Source organism: Natrix helvetica (assembly GCF_964273705.1).
Source record: "Natrix helvetica genome assembly, chromosome: 3".
NCBI classification, from domain to species: Eukaryota; Metazoa; Chordata; class Lepidosauria; order Squamata; family Natricidae; genus Natrix; species Natrix helvetica.
The window spans coordinates 43,565,768-43,577,931 of NC_138549.1; the positions used below are offsets into that span (position 1 = coordinate 43,565,768).

Consider the following 12,164-nt stretch of genomic DNA (forward strand, 5'->3'; position numbering starts at 1 on the left):
GGGATATGCATTGGAACAACTTGCTGTGCAGGTTGCAAAGCTGGTTGTTGAACCAGGGGGTGTTGTAATTGCACCATTGGCCTTTGTGTGGCAACATTAAATTGACTTCCTTGCATTCGCCTTTGGCTTTGCCTTGTTCCATCTAGGGAGGATCCAACACCACCAGGGGGTGCTGAAGACTTAACCTTTGGAGGCAAAACTTGGGCATCTGGAAGACTTATAGATAAATCTTTCCAACTTTGATGCAGTTGTTTTAACTTTTGCTCTAATAAATTTTCTCCGACAGCAGGTGGCAGTGCAGCTTCACTTCTTGGCTGCATCAGACCTTTATACGTGGCCGGAAGAGTAGTAGAACAAAGAGATCATGTGACCTCGGTGACGTGTACATATCTCTCTGTTCTGATTCACCTAAAACAATGTCCTCTATGGGGTGTGTCTTAGGTTGTTTAGAAGACAAGATGGTGTCCTCAGACATTTTGGGAGTGGGGGAACCCCTCCTACTTCTTTTCCATCTTTCATAGTATTCTCTCGCTTCTCTGGCGTATTTTTCAAAAAGCTCTATCTGATCACGATAGCTTTTCATTTCTTCCCCAGTGCCTGAGAAGGATTCATAAGTTTCACTTTTTGTGTGGGGGTGTTTTTCCTCTGCCAGCAGTTGCCGCGGAGGCTTTTGCCATTCATCAATTGTTTCATAATCTCCAAGAGTTTGGGAGTGAAGTGGCTCTGGTAATGTGGAAAGTTTTGGTTTTGCCCCCAATAAATTATAATCTCTTGGAGGTATTTGGGAGCTTTCATAATGAGAAGGGGGAACTACTGACCTCGGTTCGTAGATCTCGCCTCCTGTAGCCTCTTTCTCTTGTTTAAGAGTTGCCCCCACATCTGGCTCGGCCGCTGGAGAAATCTGTTGCTTTTGAAGTAAGTTTGAAGAATCTTGCTTCTCTGTGTCTGAGGGAGTCTCTGTATCAGAAGAAGTGGACCCATCCAAGCTCGTTCCATGTTTCTTCTTTTTTTTCTTCTTCGGCATGGCTAAGTAGCCTAGCTGGTTATCTCTTAAAGATAGCTCGAAGAAAACAGCCGTAAATTATAACCATCTCTCTGCTTCCATTAATTGTCAGGGGAAGATTTCGCCCTGAACTAAACGAGGCTTGGATCGGGGCTGTTTCCAACAGGCATATTCTTTAAGGTGCGAACAAAAGAAAATAAAGATTCTGGAGAAACATATTCTAATTAATAAACAAACTTTAATACAAAAATAATAAATGAAAATAAAACAAAACTAACTAATCGTTACATTTTGAAAGAACAGCTTGTCTGCCAGTTTTCCTGGTAGACGGACAAAGATCAGAAGGAAAGCTCTGGAATGTGTGAAGAGCAGGCGCAGTACATCACTGTCAGATAAGAACTTATGACCTGCGCAGTAACTCTTTTAGTTTAACTATTTAGTGTCAATTCAGTCAGTTCAGGCTAGCAAACAATTTAACGCAGTGACAGTTTATGTACCTATATGTATATGTTTATTGCTTGTCATATTCTGTTTTTAATTATATAATAGTTTTATGGTTGTTTGCCACCCATTGCCACTTGTTTGACATGGGCCTGTATACAAATTGGATAAATAAATTACTTTATTTTTCCTTCACTTGTTTTCCTAAAGAATCGGTAGCCCATCAGGTTTCCTACCATGCTAATGAGTAAATGGTACCTCTCCAGTAGAAGCATTTACAACATTGTTCAGTAAATGATTAGCACACATCATGGCTTCACCCCATAACGTTTCAGGCAATCCTGAATCGGCTAACATGGTTCTAGTCATAGCTTGTAATGTTTGCCCCCTTCGTTCTACAAATGAATTATGTTGAGGTCTATAAGGAGCAAAACGTTTATGCTCAATACCAGCTGTTTTTAACATAGTTTGGAACTTATAATTTGTAAACTCCATCCCATTATCAGTAACTACGGTAATAACCTTGGTTTTTATCTTTCTTTCCGCAAATCTCAACCAATTAAAAAATTGTTGAAATGTTTCTGTCTTGTCTTTCATTAAGTAGCAGAAGCCATACCTTGAGTAATGATCCATGATACTCAAAACATAACACGCACCTCCCAAACTGGGTTTTATAGGTCCAATTAGATCAGCAAAAACAACTTCCAAAAGTTCCTTCATTTTAAACCCATTAAGTCTGTTTACTGGAGTAACCCTGCTCTTTTCCTTACTACATACATTACAATTTAAATACTTACTGCAAGGTTTTAATTTCACTCCCTCTGACAACTTTACAGTTTGTTGCAGCATTTTGAAATTAATGTGTCCCATACGCCTATGTAACAGATGTATGCATTCATCATGTCGTTTAGCATTTGTATACACAGAATTAACTACACTTTCATCAGACATTACATACAAACCATTCTTTAAATTAGCAGTAACCATTTTACCTGCTTTCTCTATGAGACATTTATCTCCCCTAAAGGTTACTACATAGCCAATCTTAACTAGAGCTCTTACTGATAATAAATTAAATTTCAGTTTAGGTATATACAACGTGGATAAATGCTCATTTACAAATGAACACCTTGCCATACCTTCACCAGGTGCTCCATCCATTTGCCAAAGATACATGTTGCTTGCTGGCAGACATCTTTATAAAACAATTCTTATTTCTAGTAATGCACTGTGATGCTCCACTATCAATAACCCATGAATCATGGCTTATTGGTGCATTTCTAGAGATAGTCAAAGTAGACATACCTAAATGGACATTAGCATCTTTCTTACCTTTCTAGTATTCTGTCGTTTTGCATTTTTACAGAATCTAGCTATATGCCCCTTTGCCCCACAAGAAAAACATTTCCTAACAGTATAGGCCCGTGATGGTGAACCTATGGCACGCGTGCCACAGGCGGCACGCAGAGCCATGTCGCCTGGCACGCCAAGCCTCACCCAATTGTCTTCCTGGTTTCTGGCGTTAAAACGCGCACATGCACACAGAAACCGAAAGTTAATTGGGCTCCTTTTACATTTTGTGTGAAGCTGAACTCTCTGGATCCTCTTCTCCCGTTTGCTGCTGCGACTCCTCTCTCTTGACTGTAAGTTACTGTAAAATTAGATGGGCTAGCGGAGGGGTGACTGGAGGAGGCGATGGCTGTGAAGCCTCGGGGCTCCTTGAGCTTATGGTTGCGAGGGGGGGTCTGTTTTTCCCCCTCGCAGCTGCGAAGACTGGGCCGGGCTGAACAAACAGCCCAAGAGACCACAAGAGGAGCGCCGTGCCAATCTGCCGGCAGCTCCTTTGGAGGAAGGGAAAGAGGAGAGAGAAGCCAAGACAGGGAGGAGGTGACCAGCGAAGGGAGAGAGCAGGAGAAAGGTTGGGAAAGGTTGGGATTTCCCCCATGCCTCTTGCAGCCGCCGGCTGCTCAGGGACAAGATTGGCGGGCGGGCGGGCTGGCGGGCACGTGTGATTTCCCGGGAAAATGTAGAAGCTCTGCCTGACGACGAAAAGCCTTGGAGCTTTTGGTGAGATGCGCTGCCTTATTCCTTTTATTCTTGCAACCCAAGTGTCACAAAGCAATAAAACGGGACGGAGTGGATGAGAAGGCTGAAAGCTTCCCCACCACCACCACCAGCTGACGCCTCCCTAGAGGAGCAAAGGAGAAGCCTCCTTTTCAGCTGGCGAGCAAGTGGGGGGGGGGGAGCTCCCAGCCTTCTCGCCTTCAGGAAGAACCGATTTCCCCCATGCCTCTTGCAGCCCCCTGCTGCTCAGAGAAGAAGGGACGTGTGTAGGACAAGACGGGTGGGCAGGCAGCAACTCCTTTGCTCCTCTAGGGAGGCGTCAGCTGGCAGGGGGGGAGCTTCGACCCTTATCAAGCCACTCCGTCCGGTTTTATTGCTTTGTGACACTTGGGTTGCATGATTAAAAAGGATAAAGCAGAGCATCTCCCTAAAAGTTGGAAAAAATTAGGCACTGACAATTTGCACAGGGCTTGTTTTCTCGCCTGTAGCTTTGGAGTTGGAGGGAGTCGGTGTGGGAGGACTCGAGCCTTGCCCACGCTTCAGTATGGATGGAAGGTTCCTGCTCTGTAGAGAACTGAGCAAGGAGGGCTTTCCCAAAAGTTTTAGCAATGGAACATTTAGTTTGCGGGGGTGGGGGAGGGGGAAGAGAGGCAGTTGTTTTCAGCACCTCTGGGTTGTCTGTCTCTGCTTGGAGCCCCACGTTAATATTCACCCTTCAGCCCTCCCTCCCTCCTCCCAGCCTTTCTGTCTCCTGCTGTCTCCTCCCTGTCCTGGCTTCCCCCTCCTCCTTCCCTTTCCCCAGAGGAGCTGCAGACAGGCACAGCAGACAGCTATTATGTCTAAAAGCAAGATACGGGGAGTGGGTGTGAATTTCCCCAGACAAATCATCCCACAGCCCTCTCCATCCCCTCTTCTGTGAAATTGCTTTCTCCCACTCACTGGTGGTCAACAAATTCAAAAGAACCCCCAGCTGAGAACCACTGCTGTAAATTGGTTAATTCAGGGAATTTCTTTAGTGTTAACTAATAGTGCTAGCTATTTTTGGTACAGGCATAGATTTGTATTGGATGCCTCATTTTTTAATTTTTTTTGTGTTTTGTAGAGTAGACTCTTGAATATCTGAAAATGAGTACAGCAAAAAAACCAAAATCAGATAGTGGAAGATCATTCCAAGAGGCCTGGACAGAGTCATTTGGAGTGATTGAACGCAGTGGGAAAGCATTATGTACTTTGTGCAATGAAAGTGTGGTGTGTCGCACATCAAGTGTCAGACGGCACTTTGACACCAACCACAAAAATGTTGCTGAACTTGGTGCAACTGAGAGAAAAGAGTTTATTGAAGGAAAAGTGAGGAACTATCATTCCCAGACTCTTAGATTTTCCAACTACCTGTCCAGTACAAATGATCTGACAACTGCCAGTTTCAAATTTTCACTTTGCCTAGCAAAACATGGCAAGCCCCTCTCTGATGGGGATATTTTCAAAAAAACCATGTTGTATGGAAGTGATATCCTTTTTTTTTTTCAAAAAGTTTTATTGGTTTTTTAAAACATTTATAAGGAAAAGGGTAAGTGGAATGGTTACAAATTTTGGCAGTTGCAAGTGTGGCAGACGCCCCCTCCCTCCAAACTCATAGGATACATCTAAATATAAAACATTAATACGTAATCATAAAAAATCAGCATATTAATTCTAGAAAAAATAGTTTTCAATCAGTTTATATAGTTATGATATATAGTCTAGATATAATTTCATTATTACTTTCGGTCTGTTTATAATATTGTGGTTTTCTTATTCATTTTTGTGATCTGAGCTTTCTTGGTGTTGCCCCTTCACCCCCCACTGGCAGAGCTCCGGCCCCTCCCGTGTCCTGTGTGACCATTGTGGTGTCTTCTGTTTTTTCTAGGTTCGCTTTATTTTTTTCCATAAAGGCCTGCGCCTCTATGGGTGTATTGATTCTGATTCTTGTCTCCTCCCAGAATATCAGCATACCTTCAGGCATCAACCATCTAAACCACACCCCCTTCTGGTATAGTTTATTCGCCAATTGCGAATAGTTTTTCCTTTTCTCCCTAATTTTTGGGGGGATCTGCTTCAGGATGGTTATCTCCCTGTCATGATATGTCAATGTTTGCCCCCTTTGTACACCCAGAATTTCATCTCTTGTGCTTTTCCTAAGGAATTTAATATGCACCTCCCTGGGTACATTGTGTGTTCTGGCATATGCTGAATTCACTCTATAGACCAGATCTATCTCCCATTCCATCTGCTGTTTATCTTTATGTATGTATTCAGCTAGAATATTAGTCATAATGTCCCTTATGTTTTCCCCATCTGCTTCTATTACATTTTGAAATCTAAGATAAAAGGACATTCTCTCAAACTCTGTTTTCATTTGTTGGATATCAAGTTCTTTGTTTCCCTTCTGTAAAGCCTCTACCCCCCCTCTCGCCTCCGCCACCCCACCCTCCACAAGGTCCAGTCTCTGTGAGTTCTTATAAATTTGGACTTGATTCTCTTTAATTTCATCCTTCATTTCTTTTAATTGTTTCTTAATTTCTTCCTGGCCCTGTATGAGTTGCTGGAGCATTTGTTGCAAATCCATCTCTGTACTCTTAGGTTGCATCAGTTCTGTAATCTTTGACTGTGTGGCAGGACTGGATGTTGCAGATGTCGGTGCAGAAGTAGCAAAGCCAGGTTTTCCCGGGGGTGGTCTTTTTGGAGACATGGTTTATAAAACAAAGAGATCAGTCAGTATAGAAACTGGGCAGCTGGAGAAGTAGAGCAGGCAGATGAGTCCAGAAGGCAGAGGATCCAAACAGGTGGGAGTTTCTTTAGTCACTCTAGCAATAGATGAAAGTTTTTTCTCCAAAGAGTTCAGGAAATAACAATCCACAAGAGATTCCTCTGGGTGACACGGAGACAAAGACCGGAAGCCTGAATTTTAAAGGTGGAGTCAGGTTTCACAGTTCATGAAGACAACGGAAGTGTGCCATCTTGCCCTGCCAGCTTTGGGCTCAGAGGCATAGGAAAAATTTTAAAAGTTCAAAAAGTTCTCAGATCATCAATAAGTTCTGGAACTAAGTCCCATGAAAAACACTTTTACTGGGGTGAGGCATCATTAGTTGGCTCTCCCCCCTCCTCCTTCCCCTGGGGGCGAGAGCAGAATTTTTACAAGCCGCTTGTCCAAGGGGGGGGAAAATCCCCCTCCCCTCTAGCCGCTCCTCCAAAAATAAATCCGAAAGATTAACTTTAAAACTACTGAAAAGTCCATCAACTCAAAAGTAAGGGGATGAAGAGAGGAAGCATCTCACCGCACCGCCGCTGCTTCCTTCAGTTTTGCGTTCTCCGATCAGCATGGGGCGAGACGCAGGCGCGTCCTCCAAAACTGCTCCCCGGTGCCTGGAGCAAAGCGGAAAAGCCCCCACCAGCCGCCGCCGGTGCCAGAGCCTTCCGCGAGCCGCTCCTTCGGCAGGGCGCCTCTTCGGGGCTTCCTGTGCCCCCCCCCCCCGAGGACGGGGGAAGCCCACCGAAGAGCGGGAGCGGGCAAAATCCTTGCCCGTCGCCGTAGCCGCCGGAACCGGAAGTCTCGGAAGTGATATCCTTTTTAAGGCTTTCCCAAACAAAGATAAAATTATGCAGCGCATCTCTGAGGTTCCACTTAGCAGAAATACTGTTAAAGATCGAATCCAGCGCATGGCAACTGATGTTAGTCAGCAGCTCATCACTGACGTACAAAAGGCAGCCTGTTACTCCATGTGCTTGGATGAAAGCACTGATGTAAATAATCATGCAAGGCTAGCAGTAATTTTGCGTTATGCTGTTGGTGACATCATGAGAGAAGAGCTGGTGAAACTGGTGTCTTTGCCTGAAAGAACACAGGGGATAGATATCTACAATGCTGTGATGGAGGCTTTTTCGTCACAAGACATAAGACCAGAAAAAGTGGTTTCAATTACTAGTGATGGAGCACCTTCTATGGTGGGGGCAACATCTTGTTTCATAAAGTTGTTTGTTGAAGAAATAAAGCATAAAGTCATTCAGTTCCATTGTATTATACACCAAGAAGCTCTTTGTGCCAGGGAAAGCAGCAAAAAATTTGAAGATGTGCTCAAAGATGTCACAAAAATGGTGAATTTCATCATGGCTCGTGCTCTGAACTATCGACAGTTTAAAGCACTTCTGGAAGAAGTTCAGGCACAGTATAATTGTTTACTTATGTACAATAATGTCCGGTGGCTGAGCAGAGGACGAGTCCTGGAGAGATTTGTAGCCTGCTTGGATGAAATTAGGCTGTTTATGGATGAAAAAGGGCAGGAATATCCACAGCTCACTGATATGGCCTGGGTTACCGACCTCATGTTTTTTACAGATTTTACAGTGCACTTCAATGAACTGAACAAACAATTACAAGGTTTTGGGAAAACAGCAGAAAAGATGTTTTCTGATATCAAAACATTTGAGAGAAAATTGGAAGTTTTTGAAAGAGACCTTGAAAGTGGGAAGCTGAAATATTTTCCACATCTAAAAATGCATTTTGAAAATTCTACAACATTTGCAGACAATCCAACAAGCCATCAGGAAATCTATGAGGAATTTTCTAGCATTATAGCAGCTGCAAAGTTAAATTTTGGTAACAGATTTTTACAGTTCCGTAAGATGGAGACAACCCTGTGTTTTCTTACTTCTCCAGATAAAGCCAAATTTGAAGAACTTGATCTTTCCTGCTTAGACTGGTTAAATTTAGGAAATCTGGAAATGGAACTATTGGAATTTCAAGAAAGCTCCATGTGGAAAAATAAATTCTGTGACCTGCGTGAAACACTTGAGAAGATAGAAAAGGACTGTGGAGTTAGTTCTGACACAGTTACCTGCACTTCTGAAATTGAAATTCTTAAAGCATGGAATTCTCTGCCAAATAAGTTTAAGTCAATGAAAGCACTTGGGATTGCTTTCCTTAGTTTGTTTGGGTCATCTTATGCTTGTGAGCAGCTGTTTTCAGCTTTGAATTATATTAAATCTGACACCAGAAACAGACTTTCAGATAACCTGAGTGCTGCATGTGTTGCTCTGAAACTTACGAAATATGAGCCAAGGTTAGAAAAATTATCAGCGTGCATTCAACAGCAAAAGTCACATTAATAAAAAGTATGGTATGCCAAATGCAAAGTTTTACATTTCAATAAAAAGTTGTTTGTTTCATTGAAAGTGCTGTTATTGTGGGTTTTTTTCAGAGAAAAGACGTTAATCACGTATGAGTTGTTTTTTCTAAACTAAAACCTCATTATTCAGGTTAAATTGCCATATTGGCACTCCGAGATAAATTTGTGGGTTTTGGGTTGCGGTTTGGGCACTCGGCCTCAAAAAGGTTTGCCATCACTGGTATAGGCAGTTGAAGGTGATTCTTCATGTTGTGGTGGTTTCACTCTCAGTTGCTCTCTTTCCAACCTTCTTCTGGACTCTTCCAACAGGCGTGCAGTTATGTCAGTCAATGTTAGTTCATTTCGGGTTAGGACCTCAAAGGATGATACAAAATCATCATAACTCTCATCCAGTGATGACAGAATGATGTAAATGTGATGTAACTCTGAGAAAATAATTTCCTTTTCAGGTAGCTCTTGGAAAACTCCTTTTATAAAGTTTAAATGAGATAACATATCTCCACCCTTCAGAAAACATGTCCTAAACAGTTTGCGGATAAGATGTATATGTGCACCTACAGTGTCACGTACATATATCTTCTTCAAATTCTCCCAACATCTTGCTGCAGAATTCTCCCCACGAATATGAACTAACTGTTGGTCACTCAACGTTAGACCAATTATACACAATGCTTATTTGTTGCATCTTTGAAACTCTGCTATCTTCTTGGCATCATCCTCGTCATCTGGATTCCAAGAAGTCACGTCCGGTGGATTCTGTATAGCATCCCACAATCCTTCAGTACGCAGGAGTAGGCTGCACTTCATTGACCAGGAAGCATAGTTTGTTCCATCTAACTGGGTTATCAGTGATAAATTTGCTGATGGTGTGTGTGCCATCTTCTCCATAATAGTAAACACTTATAAACTAAACAGCTATCTGTATACAGTGTTGCGTATCAACACCAATTCTCTTTTTAGCTATGTCTGGTACACTCTGGTCCCATAACCAGTGTTATGTAATTAAGCTCCCTGTTAGAAGAGCGAGTATGCAGAGAAGCGCAATGAGAGTGATATGGAATAACATGCACAAACCAGAATACAGAGACACTGAATAGTATAAAAATATAGTAGTTTACTATGTAGAAATATAGAGGTATTCAGAGTCTGGTTAACAGTCCAAGTCATACACGGTTCAGTAATTCAGTTATCAAAATAGTCAGTCTAACACACAAAGTATAGCTAAACAGTAGCAAACCACAATACCTGAGTATACACCAACCAGCTTCTAACAAAACAGAGAGCTAACAGCCATTCTGGCTCCCACTTATAGCTGCTTGAGGTAACAAACCAATTACATCTCTTGAGCATTTAAAGTAACAGTAAAGTAAGCATAGCTTATAGACATTGCCAAGCCAAGCCTAGGGTTACATCCCTAACACCCTTCATAAATTGTTTCAACTTCTACCCTCAAAACTATGTTATAGGGCACTGCACGCCAGAGAAACTAGACACAAGGACAGTGGTTCCTCCCCCCCCCCCCCACTCCATGCCATGATTCTTCTAAACAACTATTTGGAAAAAATATTCATGTGGTTCAGTTCTAAGCTGAGAGAAAGACACTGGAAATATGGTGGGTAATTGGAAAGATGGTTTATTGATGAAGGACAACCACATGTGATTCTTGGCAGTTGGCAAAATGGAGTTGAGAGAGGGTGGGTTTTTATATCTTCCTTGGGCTTTGCATTTGAGCTTCCTGTTCCTGTGCCTGTGCAAGAACATGTCCTTTAATTTTCTATTGTCTGTTGTCAGATTCCTATGGGGTCATGTAGGGGTCATAGGGCTCTTTAGGCAAAAGAGGAAGTGTAAATCCCAGGTGCTTGTCTGAGCTAATCTGATCAATCTCTGGTTTATTGTTAATCTGAGCTCCCAGGTGAATTTTGGACTTCGATGAGATGGTGCAATGAAGGAGCTTGTCTTCTCAAAGGGTATTGGGCAATTCCTATTGTGCTTAATGGCTTTCGTCCTGTGTTGGATCTTGGCTGAGGAGCTGCTTCTGATCCTATCATTCTGCCTTTGTTATCTGTCAAACTTTGATGCAAGCAGTTTTGAAATATCCTGTCTTGAATGAATTTCTGCCTGCAGTATTTACTTTGCTTATGAATAGGGGCCATCTAAACAATTGTGTTCTTCTTTCAATAAGCACTTTATCTCTTAAGTACTGGCATCTGCTTAATCTGCTATTAAGAAAGACTTGGAGGCTACTTCCTGCCTCTAAAAAGATCCATTTCTCATTTAGGGAAGTATAATATTCTGTCTTTTTAATATTTCCCAAAATATTTCATTCTTCTGGGGTGTAGGTGCAAATTCTCACAACACTGTCAAATTCATTAAGGCTGTATTACCTATCTCCTTGTCTGCTTATGACTATAACTTTGTTTCTTGAAACTTTCCAATTGCATTATTTTTTCCTCTGGTATGTTTTCATCATCATACAGCCTCTTATAGAACTCCTGTATTATACATATTTTTCTTTTTCATTTGATATTGTAGTGTGCCTTCCTTATCCTGCAATTTACTTATCCATTTCTCTTTTTCCTTCTTCAATTTAAAGGCTAACCATCTTCCAAGTTTGTTAGCATTTTCAAAAAAGTTTTGTTTTGCTCTTTTTATTTGTTGTGCCAATTCATCTTTTTGCATTATGTTTAACTTATGTTTAAACATCTCCATTTTATTTTTTAGGCATGCCTTGTGGGGTTCTTTTTGTAACTCTATTTCTAACTCTTTATTTGATATTTTCTCTCCCCCCCCCCCTTTGCTATATAGGTTATAGGCTTGGAAACCATGTCTGATGTCTGGCTTATGTGTGACTTCTATTTATGAATTCTACTGTTGCCTTTTTGAAATTTGGATTGACTTTTATGACTCTTCTGTGCACTTCTGTTTCAAAACAAACTTTTGCTTTGTTGAAATTCCTTGCTTTATTGTTAACACTTCAGCCTTGATGTAAAACTGATAATTTCCCAAGATATTGTGTTTGTGTGTGACTGAAGTCTGCAGCAGTACAGTCATACTGTTAGATTCGGGCAACGAGAGAACAAACTCCGGACACATAGTAACTTAACAGCTCTTTATTAGTAGTAGTAGTGATCCAGCTTGCTCTGTGGTCTGAGGGTTCCCCTTTTATAGGAATCGGGTACGCCTCTCGACCAATCAGATCGATACCTGTTTCCCGCCATACCGGCGGACCAGAGAGGGAACTTGTCGCGATATATGTTAATATCTAACACCCCTCCCCTCTTAGCTGGACCATTCCGGTTAGTTACATAGTCTTTCAAGTAAGTGGGTGTTTGTCTCACCTGGGTGGAACGCCGTAGTTCGGGTTGAACGGGAGTGGTTGCAGGATTGGTTTCACCTGTTCCTTCAGTTTCGCGTTCGGGGGTCTGCAGGCTTTCATCGCTTTGGCGCAGTTCTGGTTCCCGTTCGACCGCTGGTTCTATCCTGGGCTCAATGGT

General features: G+C 42.1%; 1 protein-coding gene across 1 annotated transcript; it reads left to right on the top strand.

The window, feature by feature from the left end:
• Nucleotides 1–7,144: 7,144 nt before the first annotated feature.
• LOC309389622 (general transcription factor II-I repeat domain-containing protein 2A-like) lies at nucleotides 7,145–9,658 on the top strand (the record flags this gene model as incomplete). Its single annotated transcript, XM_081948174.1, has 2 exons — nucleotides 7,145–8,604; nucleotides 9,631–9,658. The coding sequence occupies 2 exons, from the start codon at nucleotides 7,145–7,147 to the stop codon at nucleotides 9,656–9,658; spliced, it is 1,488 nt and encodes a 495-aa protein (XP_081804300.1).
• Nucleotides 9,659–12,164: the final 2,506 nt, after the last annotated feature.